Source organism: Ostrinia nubilalis, chromosome 21 (assembly GCF_963855985.1).
Source record: "Ostrinia nubilalis chromosome 21, ilOstNubi1.1, whole genome shotgun sequence".
NCBI classification, from domain to species: Eukaryota; Metazoa; Arthropoda; class Insecta; order Lepidoptera; family Crambidae; genus Ostrinia; species Ostrinia nubilalis.
Genome location: NC_087108.1, coordinates 7,639,178 through 7,655,232, shown reverse-complemented (window position 1 = coordinate 7,655,232; position 16,055 = coordinate 7,639,178). Strand labels below are relative to the sequence as shown.

General features: G+C 39.6%; 1 protein-coding gene across 1 annotated transcript; it reads left to right on the top strand.

Moving 5' to 3' along the window:
* The first annotated feature begins 419 nt into the window (after positions 1–419).
* Positions 420–15,314, top strand: LOC135082253 (apyrase-like). Its single transcript, XM_063977020.1, has 11 exons — positions 420–630; positions 1,096–1,318; positions 1,786–1,977; positions 5,616–5,746; positions 6,298–6,442; positions 6,959–7,085; positions 7,658–7,815; positions 13,153–13,243; positions 13,694–13,852; positions 14,185–14,351; positions 15,178–15,314. The coding sequence occupies exons 1-11, from the start codon at positions 515–517 to the stop codon at positions 15,301–15,303; spliced, it is 1,635 nt and encodes a 544-aa protein (XP_063833090.1). The 5' UTR covers positions 420–514; the 3' UTR covers positions 15,304–15,314.
* Positions 15,315–16,055: the final 741 nt, after the last annotated feature.

Below are 16,055 nucleotides of genomic sequence, written 5' to 3'. Positions count from 1 at the left end.
AAACGTGGATCTCGCATGCTTGATGTTATCTTAACAAATAATATAAGCAGGGATGTATTCAGGTTTTTTTAAAAGATACGGAGTTGTTGTACTATGTTAAAGTTTGCTCCAATGTTATAAATAATAAATGTCACTTTATTTGTCTTTACAAAAATACTTAATATTACACAGCACACAGAATAATATACAATTTTAAAGGATACTAATTAAGTTTTTTGTCGACTGGTGTATGAAAATATTTACATAGTATTCTAAGGTAAATACTAAACTAAGGTAAGGAAAATACGGAGTTTTAGGTACCACCAGGTCTGAAGTGTAATCGAAAAATACCCAAATAATACATTTCTAATTTACCTTAGTACGGCACTGTGGTGATATAATATAGCAATAATGATTATTTTATTGATTTACGATTTCGATAACAATCATTTTATTTCATTTTTATTCAGGAAATAGGTGGTACTGTCCCCTATTTCACAAAACCCATTTTGTTTGTTTAGTTATAAAAAACAAGATGGTTTTAGTTGTCCTTTTGGGCATATTAGCATTAGGATTCGGGGCAGTGACATCGCAAAATACTGATGGATTATATGAGCTGAATATCGTTCATTTCAATGATTTTCATGCACAGTAAGTATTACCTTTTTCATTCTTTTTATAATGTGTTCTTAAGAGCTGCCTTTTATGCCGAAATTTCGCTTTTGAAGAAATGGAGGAAGCGTTGCAAAAAGACGGACGACTTTGTCTCCACATTACATAGTTTTAAGGTTTCTATTCAATGTGTATTATATTGTTGTAAGGGTATTTGTAAGTCCGAAGCAAATTAAAAGCATTACAGAGAAAATGCACTGGCACGCTTTGAAAAGTTTTGTGTTTAATTAGAGTTTATTAAACAGATTTGGTTTAAAAACTTCGTCGCGCGCGTCGCTCCCTTTCAACAATCAGAATAAAAACTATTCCTATGCTTTTCCTTGGGTAAAACTATCAACTCTACCCTAAATTACATCCAGAGAGATAGAGTTCCTTTTGAATCTATAATATTAGTATGTATTATTATAAACTAAATAATTACTATAAATGTGTTCAAAACAACAGTTTTGACGAAGTCAGCCCCGAAGGCACGGCGTGCAACCCATCAGAGGCGCCGTGCGTCGGGGGCTTCGCGCGACTGTACACCGCCGTCCAGCAGTCCTTAGAGGCGGAGCCCGAGTCCATTGTACTCAACGGAGGAGACACCTTCCAAGGCACCATCTGGTACAACTTCCTGAGGTGGAACGTCAGCCAACACTTCATGAATTTGCTGCCTCATGACGCTCATGTGAGTACTTAAAAGTATTTTCAGTCTTTGTTGAATGCTGTTAAATTTGAATTTTAAAATTATTTTATAGATTAAAGACTATTTTACCGCCTCCCATTATTTATTAGGATGTTTTTTTTTAATTTTGCAGTACCTATTGCAAAATGAAAAATAAAATTTAAATCCACGTTGTGACCTCGATTTGAATTATTTATCAAAATAAATTGCCTATCTCAGTGAGGTATAAACGTACTGTTAGGAAGTACACATACATACATGTAGTATATCTTTGTGATAACACAACCGGAAAAACCTTACGTATTAGGTAGGTACCTACTGTAAAAGTACATACGTACCGTTTTATCGAGGGGAATTCCCAGACCCCCAGTAGATCCAATACTAATAAAATCAGTTTTTTCAAGATAAGTATTCGATGACAAAAATAAATAAGTAGTGGACATACTTTTAACTATTCTTACTATTACTAGGTACTAGGAAACCATGAGTTCGATCACGGCATCGAAGGCTTGCTGCCCTACCTGGAGCGTCTGAACGCTCCCATGTTGGGCGCCAACGTCAACTCAACCTTCGAACCTGAGATAGGGCAGTACATTAAGAACCACGTCATAATCACTCGCCAGGGAAGACGGATCGGCATCATTGGAGTGCTGTTGAGAGTTGTAAGTACTTATTTAAAGCGTCATCAGCTTCTATTATTCGAAGGCCATTCGAACGTCAACTCAACCTTCGAGCCTGAGATAGGGCAGCATCAAGAACCACGTCATAGTAACCCGCCAGGGAAGACGGATCGGGACGGATCGGTATCATTGGAGTGCTGTTGATTGTAAGTACTTACCTTAGGTTTAAAGCGTCATCAGCTTCTATTATTCGAAGGCTTGCTGTCTTATCCGGAACGCCTGAACGTTAACTTCAACTAGACTTTTGAGCCTGAGATAGGGCAGTACGTCAAGAACCACGTCATCGTCACCCGCCAAGGAAGACGGATCGGTATTATTGGAGTGCTCTTGAGAATTGTAAGTACTTACCTTAGGTTTAAAGCGTCATCAGCTTCTATTATTCGAAGGCTTGCTGTCTTATCCGGAACGTCTGAACGTTAACTTCAACTAGACATTTAAGCCTGAGATAGTGTAGCGTTGCAGTTTTGGCTGTTTTCACAAATTGATATTTCTTCTCGATATTTGGATTTAGGATACCACTGGCGACATCTATTGGCGTGATTTTGAATTAATTTGCAATAGATGGCGCTTTTTGCTCAGTCAATTCAAATATATTTTATTGAAACATTTCCTAATGTTTTTGTTTTGATTGTTCTATTTTTTAATAGAATATTTTCAGTGTTCAGGAGATTGTTTTCATCATGGTTTTTATTAGTATTTGCTTTTTATCTAAGCGGCGAAACGAAACGTTTCGCGATGTCAATACGAGTCATTGTCACTGTCAGTTGAGCTGTCAAATCACTTTGGAATTTTGGTCGATCTTGCGCAACCGCAATTTTATTATTTTCGGGGATGTAATCCTCTATGTTTCAAATCGTGTGTTGCAGAATGCATCCACGATAATTTCCTAATATAATTTAAAATAAACACACATGAGGTAAGTTCCCGTCGGAGAATTTATTTATTTTTTTCGTGATTGATGATTTTCGTATTCCAGTACGTGGTATTTCATGTGGTCGTTTCTTTCAGAAATTTCCTAAACGTTATGTTGGACGAGGGCTGGGATGCTGAAGACTGCGAGTGAAGCTTAAATTAGCGAACAGTCTTCGTAAGTATTTCTTTCCCATTGCGGTTTTTTTCATAACCTAATGCCACGTTCCACATGTGATCCTGACACTCGTGTTTTTCGTTTCAGATGCGGGATTTCATAATTTCATATTTTACGATTTTACATTTCATATTTTAGATATTTCAATATTTCATATTGATTTCTATAATTATTACTCCTTTCTGAACTGCTGATCTCTTCGCATTTCCTCCTTGTCATCAAACCTCTGTCTCTGCAAGAGTTTGAACGCTTACCTGTCGAAGAGATGCAAGAGCTTCATCTGGCACTGCGCGCTTGAGGCCGTGGAGGACGCTGCTTGTAACCTAAAAGTGTGCGAGACCCGTTGGACCCCGGAAGAAGAGAGGAACGTTCAGGGTAACGGCTTATAACCGCATGGCTTCCAAGGTACCCACTTTTCCATCCTTCAAGTAGGAGTCTTTCCGACCTGACATCGCGCAGTTATCTTAACTAGTAGAGTCTTTTAATATTTAGGCTGAGTTTTAAGAAATTTGTAGTGGCAATAATATTCACCAAACCGAACCAACCACCGAAGTCAACCAACTCAATTGACACAATTTATTTTTATCTCGTATGCTCATATACAGTTAACAATTAAGATATTATATTAACTACTGTAATAGATAGTGCCAATCTCAAGGGATTCAGGGTCGTTAATTAGGTTCGGTTTGGTGAATATTATTGCCACTACAAATTTCTTAAAACTCAGCCTAAATATTAAAAGACTCTACTAGTTAAGATAACTGCGCGATGTCAGGTCGGAAAGACTCCTACTTGAAGGATGGAAAAGTGGGTACCTTGGAAGCCATGCGGTTATAAGCCGTTACCCTGAACGTTCCTCTCTTCTTCCGGGGTCCAACGGGTCTCGCACACTTTTAGGTTACAAGCAGCGTCCTCCACGGCCTCAAGCGCGCAGTGCCAGATGAAGCTCTTGCATCTCTTCGACAGGTAAGCGTTCAAACTCTTGCAGAGACAGAGGTTTGATGACAAGGAGGAAATGCGAAGAGATCAGCAGTTCAGAAAGGAGTAATAATTATAGAAATCAATATGAAATATTGAAATATCTAAAATATGAAATGTAAAATCGTAAAATATGAAATTATGAAATCCCGCATCTGAAACGAAAAACACGAGTGTCAGGATCACATGTGGAACGTGGCATTAGGTTATGAAAAAAACCGCAATGGGAAAGAAATACTTACGAAGACTGTTCGCTAATTTAAGCTTCACTCGCAGTCTTCAGCATCCCAGCCCTCGTCCAACATAACGTTTAGGAAATTTCTGAAAGAAACGACCACATGAAATACCACGTACTGGAATACGAAAATCATCAATCACGAAAAAAATAAATAAATTCTCCGACGGGAACTTACCTCATGTGTGTTTATTTTAAATTATATTAAGAAATTATCGTGGATGCATTCTGCAACACACGATTTGAAACATAGAGGATTACGTCCCCGAAAATAATAAAATTGCGGTTGCGCAAGATCGACCAAAATTCCAAAGTGATTTGACAGCTCAACTGACAGTGACAATGACTCGTATTGACATCGCGAAACGTTTCGTTTCGCCGCTTAGATAAAAAGCAAATACTAATAAAAACCATGATGAAAACAATCTCCTGAACACTGAAAATATTCTATTAAAAAATAGAACAATCAAAACAAAAACATTAGGAAATGTTTCAATAAAATATATTTGAATTGACTGAGCAAAAAGCGCCATCTATTGCAAATTAATTCAAAATCACGCCAATAGATGTCGCCAGTGGTATCCTAAATCCAAATATCGAGAAGAAATATCAATTTGTGAAAACAGCCAAAACTGCAACGCTACAATAGGGCAGTACATTAAGAACCACGTCATCGTCACCCGCCAAGGAAGACGGATCGGTATCATTGGAGTGCTGTAGAGAGTGGTAAGTACTTACCTTAGGTTTAAAGCGTCATCAGCTTCTATTATTCGAAGGCTTGCTGTCTTATCCGGAGCGCCTGAACGTTAACGTCAACTCGACTTTCGAGCCTGAGATAGGGCAGTAGATCAAGAACCACGTCATAGTAACTCGCTAGGGAAGGAGGATCGGCATCATTGGAGTGCCGTTGAGAGTTGTAATTATATACCTTAGGTTTAAAGCATCATCAGCTTCTATTATCGAAGGCTTGTTGCCTTACCTGGAACGTCTGAACGCTCCCATGTTGGGCGCCAACGTCAACTCAACCTTCGAACCTGAGATAGGGCAGTACATCAAGAACCACGTCATAGTCACTTGCCAGGGAAGACGGATCGGCATCATTGGAGTGCTGTTGAGAGTTGTAAGTACTTACCTTAGGTTTAAACCTATTGCCCGTATTCACAAACGATGTGAAGCAGCAAATCGAACGCACAGCGTTGAATAGAGCTCTGTGATCGGTTCGTATGTCACCCTGTGCGTCCACGCGCACTGTGAGACCTCATAGTAATGTTTGTGAATACGGGCGTATGTGAAATTAATGATTATTTTGTATTATTATAGTTTTCAGCTCCAATCGGAGATCTGATCATCGAAGATGAGGTGACGGCCATCAACAGGGAAGCGGCCATCTTGACAGAACAAGGCGTCGACATAATCATTGTTCTCTCGCACGTTGGCTTCGATTCTGACTTGTAAGTTCACCTTAAATACTCTGTAGGGTATTGTAAAAAAGCATAGGAAAGCAACCGTGCCCTGAGTGCCCGAACAACTGCACTCAGGAGGATTTAGTGAATGCTGCTGACAAGCCACTCTTGTAGCGGAGTTTTGGGCTGACACTGTGTAGGTTTGTTGTCGACACGATAAGAAGAAGAATAGGAAAGCACTTGGATGAGGGCAGCACAGGACCGGTCATCATTGACAATACCCATGGGGATCAATCAAGATACCAATTCACGGTCACCAAGGTAGCGTGAATAAATGATTTTTGTTTCTCATGAACATAGAAATTAAAGTATATAGTGAAATTTAAAAAAAAAACGAAGCCAGTATTTAGACAGGTTAATCAATGTTGCGCATTTGGTAGAGCATTCAACCAGCAAAAGAATAGTCGCGGGATCAAGCTCCAGTCCCAAAAACCTATGTCTACGGCACATTGAACTAAACAAACACTGTTGCATCTTATTTAATTGTAATAGTTTATATTTTGCAACAAACACTTGTTAACAACAAAGTTTTTTCACAGGAACATGGCCCAAAGGGTGTCCGCAGACGTAGACATAATCGTGGGAGCTCACTCTCACACGTTCCTGTACACTGGCGAGCCTCCGAGCACCCACACGCCTTTCAGCGACTACCCTACGGTCGTTACACGCACTGACGGGCATAGGGTAAGGCAACCTTCAAATGTTCTTGTATTCCATATATACAGGATCCCTCGGAATTAAAGGCAAAATGCATGTGCGTACCTACAGGGGCCTGGCCCCCCTGAAAAAGAACCCTAGATACGCCAATGAAAAAAATGTAGGGTGGGAATTTCTGGGCGTGCCATTTCTAGGAGGGAATGTCACCAGATTTCGATTTTCCTTTTTTGTAATTCTTTGCACAAGGAACTTTTAGACTTTTTCAATAGGAGGATGTCCCCAACAGCCAAAGCTGAAGTAATGGATTCAATTAAAATTTATAGCACTATGTTCCATGACGACATTTATTTATTTAGAACTTACATGCACATAACACTGTACATAAAGCGGACTTTATGCCAGTCGGCATAAAATTGGATAGAAATTAGAATATAAATTATTTTCGCTAAAATGCCACCTGCCGGCTTTGCCATGCTAAAGTTCGCAGTAACTTTGTTGAAGTGTTTTCTTCGCCTCAAGTTGTATCATCTATTTTGTATACAGATTCCCGTGGTGCAAGCGTCTTGTTACACGCGGTACTTGGGCAACATCAAGCTATTCATCGACGACAACGGCATCGTGCAGGACTGGGAAGGCCAGCCTATTTTCCTGGGCACGTCCATCATTCAGGGTAAAGCCCTACTAATTAATAAATGCAAAAGTAACTCTGTCAGTGACGCTATCACGCCTAACCACTGAATTGGTTTTGTTGAAATTTTGCACAGAGAGTTTGAGTCCCGGGAAAGGACATAGGATTTTTATCCCGGTTTTTTAAACAGGGACAAGCTCGATATAGTTTTTCTGTGACAGACAAAATATGACGCGGGTGAAACCGCGGGCAAAAACTAGTATTTGATCTTGTGTCTTGCGAGAGAAACTAGCTTTAACACTTGTAGTCACGCCCCATGGCATAGTGTTTTGCATTAAACTACCTTAAAATTCTCTGATATTTTACAAGGCGTCATCAAATCCCAAAATACAGAGTGTTCCAAAAACCTTGCAACCATCGTTAGGCCTTCTCATGATCTCTCTAATATCAGATTTCGACCTTGGTAAAAATAACACATTTTTCAAGACTTTTACATTTTTAGAAAATGTATGTAAACAAATTACAATTAATATTAGACAACATCAACCGCCAGAGCAACCAAAACCATCAATAAGTAGATTTTTTAAGGATTAAACACAATAAAATGATTCTAGATCCACAAATGGTGCTAGAACTACAGCCGTGGAAGGAGAGCGTAGACGCGGTGGGCAAGGAAGTGCTGGGCGTGTCTCTGGTGACGCTCAACCGCTCGTGGTGCCGCGGCCGCGAGTGCAACATGGGCAGCTGGGCCTGCGACGGCTTCCTGGAGGAGGTAAGGTCATCTACCCACTTGAAGAGGTCTTTAGCATCATCAAAGGCCCACACGACAGCTTGAAGCAGCTGTATCGACAGCTTCAAGCTACTACTGCATAGCAAACGAAGAGTACAGTGTTCTACTTACATTCACGGAACCGCTCGAGGAGTTGTGACTGCTTGACATGGGCAGCTGGGCCTGCGACGGCTTCCTGGAGGAGGTAAGATCATCTACCCACCAGAAGATGTGTTATAGCACCATCTAAGTTAGCAAATGGTGCTAGAACTACGTGACGTGTAAGAAAGACGTGGAAGGAAGTCTTGGACGTGTCTCTAAGATGTAATAAGATCATCTACCTACCAGAAGAGGTATTATTTTAGCATCATCTAAGGGCTGCCAATCCTGCCATATACGAACAGTTTGAAGCAGCTGTATGGACAGCTTCAAGCTGCTACTGCATAGCAAACTAAGAGTACAGTGTTCTATTTACATTCACGGAACCGCTCGAGCAGTTGTGACTGCTTGACATGGGCAGCTGGGCCTGCGACGGCTTCCTGGAGGAGGTAAGGTCATGTACCCACCAGAAGAGGTGTTATAGCACCACTAAGTTAGCAAATGGTGCTAGAACTACGTGACGTATAAGAAAGACGTGGAAGGAAGTCTGGGATGTGTCTCTAAGATGTAATAGGATCATCTACCTACCAAAAGAGGTATTATTTTAGCATCATCTAAGAGCTGCCAATCCTGCCATATGGGCAGTAAGTGCAATATGGGCAGCTGGGCCTGCGACGGCTTCCTCGAGGAGGTAAGAAGAACAGCTACCAGTCAATACTCAATTTCATCATCAGGTCATTTATTTAGGGGCTGCGCAGACGCAGACATTTTTCACGTCCAGTTGACATTATAAAACGAGTCGGTATCCTGCTGTGTCCTATTTTAGTCTGCCGGAACCAGATGGGTAGGTAGGTAGGTATAATTCCATATAACACACCTTGAGTTTCCTTAAGAAATTTTACTAATAGAACGCCCAAAATCTAATGAATGGAGGGTGTGTAACGTTTCTTTGTATGATAAGCGTTTAAGTAAATAATTAGTTTATCCGCCGTTTTATCTATATTGTGTGATAAGTTAGTCTTTGTGGTCTTATTAAATTAGTTGATTAATTATAATTTACTAGCAGGGTATTTGTTTTTGATATTGTTAAAAGGACATTGTCAGAAACCGCCTAAAAAACCGCCCAAAAACATTAACCCATCATAATTATTTTCTATTTTTTTTAATACATTAAGCACCCTTTCATTCTAATGGACACTTAAGCATTGAAAAATTAAATAAATAAGTCTTTTAACGTTTATTCTATAATACTATTACAACTTCCGGACGTTTTGGTGCGTGGCATGGTCTAAAACCTATCAAGTTCCATTATTTTTGCCCATAAAATCTGTACGAGGCATTACCGTACTTTATTGCTGGGAGTCCATGTATAGTGATGTTCCTGCGGCCATCATAGACAATAAAATATCGATTTTGAAAATAAAATAAATCGATTAGAAGACTAGATTTGCGTTAAAAGCTAAAAAGATATTGACACTATTACAAGAAGCTATCTAAAGTGTCCAACTGGTCGAAGGTCGTAAATAAAATGAAAATAATTAGGACCATAAACTGATATTCATGGTATCATAACTGTAAAAGTGTCAGAATCCGATGTTGAATCCAATGCCAGTTGAAGTGAGAGAAACATATATCAACCTAGTATAGTTGCCAGTCTCTTATAATCTATGCCAATGAGGGTTTTCGCGATTGAAAAATCCGCGAGATGGCAATACGTATACGCGAGGTCCAAATGCTGCATGATTGGTGGATTTTGACATATCTGTCAATGTCATGTCAAAAATAACCAATCATGCAGCATTTGGACCTCACGTCTACGTATTGCCATCTCGCGGATTTTTCAATCGCGAAAACCCTCATTCATAGCGCATGTATAATAATAGACCAAATGAACTTTTATAGATTGTGAAAGAGAAGATAAAGATTTTATTATTTTATTAAAATTGCCACGAGGTAGTTTTTCAGTAGAAACCAGGATTGGATAATCGCTACAGGCAAGTATCAGAACATTTTATAAATATTTTTAATCGATTATATCCTTGTGAATCGTTTTAATAAATTGTCATTTTACTTTTTCAATTAAAACTTTTTCAATCCCTAGTCTTGTCAAACTGTCATAATGTCAACAAATTATAAATGTCACGTCAGTTGACTCAATTTCAGTCTTCTGTGCGTTTATTGTATTTTTATTTCAATGAAATAGTGCTAAAGGGTTAGTACTAAAAGTGAAAGCCTTTTTTCAGAAAGAAAACCAATGTGGTGCCCTTATTATTCATACTGTTTGAAAGTTACAAGTCAGTGATACAGAGTTGCCGCCATTATAACTCCGTGGTGATACCATACCAAAGAAGAAGTTTTCCTAAAAACTTGTGTTATTTTTATATGTGATCAAATAAAAAGGATTAATTCTACTGCTCAAATGGAATAACTTATCCCAAGAGACCGAATATAAAAAAAAACCCTCCATAGAAATTATCACCATCACGAGAATGTGAATTTTTTTGAGAATTTGATATTGGTCCTGTAAGAAAAGTAGTTGTATTTCAGTAGTAGAATCAACCCTTCTTGTTTCATCAGCAAGAGTAACTATAAAAACGCCCTGTAGGTAGGTATTATTAAGCTGAAGAGTTTGTTTAGTGTCAAAGACTGTCACACAGTGTAACTTAAATTGGCATATTATGATAATGAACATAAAAACTTAAATAAATATTTATGTTAATATTTTTTCTATTTATTTATTATCCCAAAGCTTCACAGTGACAGCTGAAACAGCAATACTGTTGTAAAACTAAACTTAGAACAAACTGTTACAAATATTTTACAAATTAAAATAAAACCGCATGTTGCTTTACTTTCTCGTATAGGTAATAAATGTAATTAATGGCTAGATTATTAATGTTACTTTGTTACCCTCAATAGTGAGGAGATCTTATAAAATGGTAACCCTGATTTTCATTGTCATTCAAGTGCTCTTTCTTCGCATAGGCTTCTGTGATTTGGCCAAGGGCCACACACATTGCGATAACATTATGCGACATTGATTTGACAGCAGCGGAGTGAAGTCTTGCGACTATGCAAAATGATACCCTGTAATCGTAGCGCATATAGACATAGACGGGGCGGGGCACATAGCTCGTAGAGCTGATGGCCGCTGGGGCAGGAAAGTTCTTGAGTGGCGACCACGAGCCGAAAGACGTAGCGTGGGCAGGCCTCCTACTAGGTGGACCGACGATCTGGTCAAGGTCGCGGGAGGTGCCTGTATGCGAGCGGTGCAGGATGGGTCTTCGTGGAAATCCTTGGGGGAGGCCTTTGTCCAGCAGTGGACGTCTTTTCGGCTGAAACGAACGAACGAACGATACGTATTACCACTATTTACCAGACATTACTATTTATTGCATACTCGCCGGATTACACGTAGGAGCACGCCCGTTACAGCTTCGGCCTTGCATTATTATAAGATCTTGTTCCGCCCTTTTTCGAACTTCCTCCGTGAGGATATCCCCGCCGAATTCTATGATGAACCTATCAAAAGTCATATTCTGCAATGTCAACCCACCACAAGGTGGACCGACGACCTGATAAAGGTAGCGGGAAGGCGCTGGATGCAGGCCGCTACCAACCGTGCGATGTGGAAGTCATTGGAGAAGGCCTATGTTTAGTAGTGGACGTCCTGTGGCTGAAATGATGATGATGATGATGAAATGAATGAAAATGACAAATCTTCGAACGTGTATAATACCGTGCCAAAGTAATCATATAATTTTGGCACCTTAATAACCATTGCCGTTTTTGTTGTAAAGATCATGCAGCGCTACTTGCGGATATTATTGGAAAGAAAACTGTGTGGGCTCTAGATCTGAAGCCGCTTTAACGAACACGAAGTGCTCATACAATGCGGCGTATTTTCTTCCAGTCTTTAGTCAGGAATTTAGTCGAATTAAAACCCCGGTTGAACGTGATATAGCCGCACTAGAATACGATGCTTTTTTGCATAATCGCAAGACTTCGTTCCGGTGTCGACCGAATGTTATCATGATGTATGTGGCCCAGGGGTTACTGTAGCCGCTAAGGTTTGAAACTTCTTGCTTAAAATATTGTAGTCTTTGGCATAGACTACGACGGTAGTCATGGAGATAGGAGTTTGTTATCTCGTGTCAGATGTAAATGGTGAAAAGAAAACTCATGATTCGTGTTATTTTTATGCAATATGTAGGTTTTTTATAAAAGTGGAACCCCGAGTGATCTCCAAAACCCATTCTATTATTATATACGATTCGGCTTCGAGATCTATAATACAATAGGAGTTTATTTCATGTGTCAGATGACAAGGGTGGAAACAACCTACGATTCATGTTGTTTATTTACGTGCAATATGTGGGCATATTATAAAAGTGGAATGCCGAGTTGTATTTCTAAAACTTGTTCTATTATTTTATACTATTTGGCTGCGACTCGGCGTGACGACAATATAAAACATTTTTCGCGAATCGGCGTTCATACATTCACACAATACATTAGACGCCATGTTGTCATAAACGACATATTATAAAATCGCTGTGATTTAGTATTCTTAATCATTAATTTTATGGCAAGTGTCCATCAGGAATCATTGTTCTTACACACAGAATCGTATTATTTCGCTTTCGGGTAGTAATATGTCAAAATTGTTGGTTCTTAGGCGAACAATGTATGGAGAACGAACATTGTCCTTTTAGCAATCTAATTCATTATCTACGGTCCTACCTTAATTAATTTATGAGGTATGGTATTTGTTTGTTGCGGTTTTTAGAAAATATCAAAAATGTTACAAAACAAAATATGTAAGTACAACAATTGGACATGTGACTATTCAGAGAATGTATGATTTGTATGTAGGGATCAAAGGACACTAAAATAATAATTTAACTGCTGTCCACTTTGATCACCCAGGGTATCGTATCCGTGGGTGATCAAAGGACACTAAATTGACGCTGGAAGTTCACTTTGATCACCTGGGTGAAGCAAAGAGAGTATTGCTTTGCGTCATGTTTACTTGTAAAATACATTTACGCCCGGATTCACAAACGATGCTTGCTTAAGTGAAGCAGCAAATCGAATGCACAGCGTTGAATAGAGCTCTGTGATTGGTTCGTGTGTCACCCTGTGCGTCCACGCGCACTGTGAGACTTCATAGTAATGTTTGTGAATACGGGCGTTACTTCTTGTACTATTGTTGTATGTATATTGAAAATATGTTTCTAGTTGATGTCCATGGCCACCGGCGACGAGTGGAACTACGCCCACGTGTGCCTCATCAATTCCGGCGGCCTGAGAGTGCAGATCGCGCCGGGAAGTTAGTTTTTCACAAATATACCATTTATGTAGATAGTACTTCTATAACCGGTGTTTTTTGTCATTTTTTAAACTTAATGTAAGATGGTGCAACCCAGGGTTGGTCTAAGTGGTAACTGGTGATCTTGAACTACTGGAAATCTACTTACATCTACTAGCAGTTTATATCTATTTACATCGTATGTAAGCCAAAACAGCAAAAAACTGACTAAAATTCATTAAGGGAGCAATAGTTGTTTTCTTGTTCCTGGATGAAATGTTACCTAACCTTTTTTTAAAGAATAAGTCCCGTTAGCCCCTCGTACTAAGCTAAATATGCTTGTAGCACGAGTGAGCTCACCACAATAGTCCGGCGGGGACCGAACCCACGTTCCCCGGATCACGAGTCCGACCCGTTCACCGTTCGGCTATCGTGGTTTTCGTGGTTAACCGTTAACATCTCGTGTCACAGATGTAACAACAGAAGCCCTTCTGATGGCGATGCCGTTCGAGAACTACGTGCAAGTGTACGACCTGAAGGGCGAGTACCTACTGGAAGCGCTGGAGTTCTCCGTCGCAGTGTCCGTGTCCAGCGGTAGCCTGGATACTGGGAGAATGCTGCAGATTGGAGGTAAAAGGCGAAAAAACAATGGGGAAAAGTGGAATAAGGGCGTTTTTTACTTTTATTTCATTCATTGACTCACTATTTAGTCTATGTATTATGCGCTATTTTACCCTGCGGTTCGTAAAGAATGTTAACGGTAGCATATTGTTAAACCGAGAACTGGCGCTAGTATTGCGTGGCTGATAGATAGTTGCTGACGTCACACATTATAAGAGGTACGCTTTCGGTTTATTCGACTGATCATCTGGGTAATCAAAGTGGAATTTACTAACCACAGAAACTATGTACCTGCTTAGTCTCTTATTTAGGGAAATAATAACGTTAATGTTTTGTTCAAGGGATGCGCGTAGTTTACAACATATCGCAGCCTATTGGCTCGCGAGTTGCGTCGGCTAGGATCAGGTGCATCGACTGCGACGTGCCCGAGTATTTACCACTCGACGTCAACGCCACCTACCGCGTCGTATCACAGGACTATATCGGCGAGGGAGGCAGCGGGTTCACGGTAATTAGCACTTTACTGATACTTGATAAGGATGCGTTTTGATGAGCGAGTTAAAATAATTTCCATGGAAGCTGGGGTAGGGCTACCCTACCTAAAATCAGGTGCATCGACTGCGACGTGCCCGAGTATCTACCACTCGACGTCAACGCCACCTACCGCGTCGTATCACAGGACTATATCGGCGAGGGAGGCAGTGGGTTCACGGTAAATAAGACTTTACTGTTACTTTGATAAGGATGTGTTTTGATGAGCGCGTTAAAATAATTTCCATGGAAGCTGGGGTAGGGCTACCCTTCCTATAAGATCAGATACATCGACTGCGACGTGCCCGAGTATTTGCCGCTTGACGTCAACGCCACCTACCGCGTTGTATCGCAGGACTACATCGGCGAGGGAGGCAGTGGGTTCACGGTAATCATGTAAAATGAATTCTTTTGGAAGTTGATGTAGCACCACCTTGCAATAGAAAATAATAATTCGTACTTTTGAAAAAAAACATATCGAGTCTGATCCCACTAATAATAGACCTCAGAAATAATAAAATTATACATGGGTTGTTGAACATAAGTATAAAGCGTTCCACGAATAATTATTTCATTTGCAAATGAAGCGACTCTCGAATAAATAACTGTGTTCTAGTACCCATAGTACAAGCTTTGCTTAGTTTGGGGCTAGCGGCGCAGTGCAAAATGTCCAAGGATATTTATATTTATTTATTTATATTATGTAAGACGCGTGTAAGTTTTTTCGGGTTTAGTTTTCTGTCACTTGCCATGATCCTACACAAATTCTCCATCACGTGCTCAGTTATTTCGTAACATTTCAGATGTTAGCCGAGCATAGAGAGAATCTAATCCGCATGCAAGTAGACTACGTGTTAATGCAAGACCACATGCGGCGACAGGGCACCGTCGTGCAGGACCTCGACGGACGCATACAGGTCGTCACGTGAACAAAACAATATTTGAAAGAATAAACTATGATCTTAAGCAGTACAATAACAATCAATACAATCACTTGTGTTTTATTTATCTTCCCCTTTATCACTACTACCGTGATGGCCGGATTATTCCACTTATTCACCTGAGTGAATAATGTGTTTTTTAGTGTACCTACTCATAATACCTTAAATCATAATACCACCTCTTAATCCTGAGTGACCTTCATGCCTTGATGAAAGAAGTTTGTAAGTCGCTCCTTAGTGGTCTTGTAACTAAAACATAAAATAAGAACGCAGATTATTTTTATTTTTACGCCGTTTATTTCGTTCACAATTCGGCAATGGTCGCGCATGCATTATTCTAGCATTTTATAACAAAGGCGCATAGCAATTTTATTTTATACTATTTTTTTCTCGTTATTAAAATCCATTTTGAATCGAACGACGACGAGTCCTGTGAATATCCGTAGCTATGCACCTTTGAGATTGTATTTACAACTTATTTATAACTTTAAACCCAATATTGAGTTCAGAAATCAGAATAGGTCGAGTTTGTTAATAAGTCACAATAATATTTTAAGTAAATTTTCTGTTTATATCATTTTATAGTCCTTATTATTGCTAACGTCAAGATGTTATACTATCAACAACCTATTACAATATACGATTACGATAAAAGATTGAACAATGAACAATTAAAATCAAAATACTATTTACATAAAGGACCTAAAAGTTTGAAATATCACGACGAGTTTTATAACACA

Excerpts from the sequence above, each read along its gene's own strand:
- LOC135082253 (XM_063977020.1), top strand. The coding sequence starts at position 515 with ATGGTTTTAGTTGTCCTTTTGGGCATATTAGCATTAGGATTCGGGGCA. Across the intron at positions 1,319-1,785 it reads TGCTGCCTCATGACGCTCAT|GTACTAGGAAACCATGAGTT; the intron begins GTGAGTACTTAA and ends TACTATTACTAG. Across the intron at positions 14,352-15,177 it reads AGGGAGGCAGCGGGTTCACG|ATGTTAGCCGAGCATAGAGA; the intron begins GTAATTAGCACT and ends GTAACATTTCAG.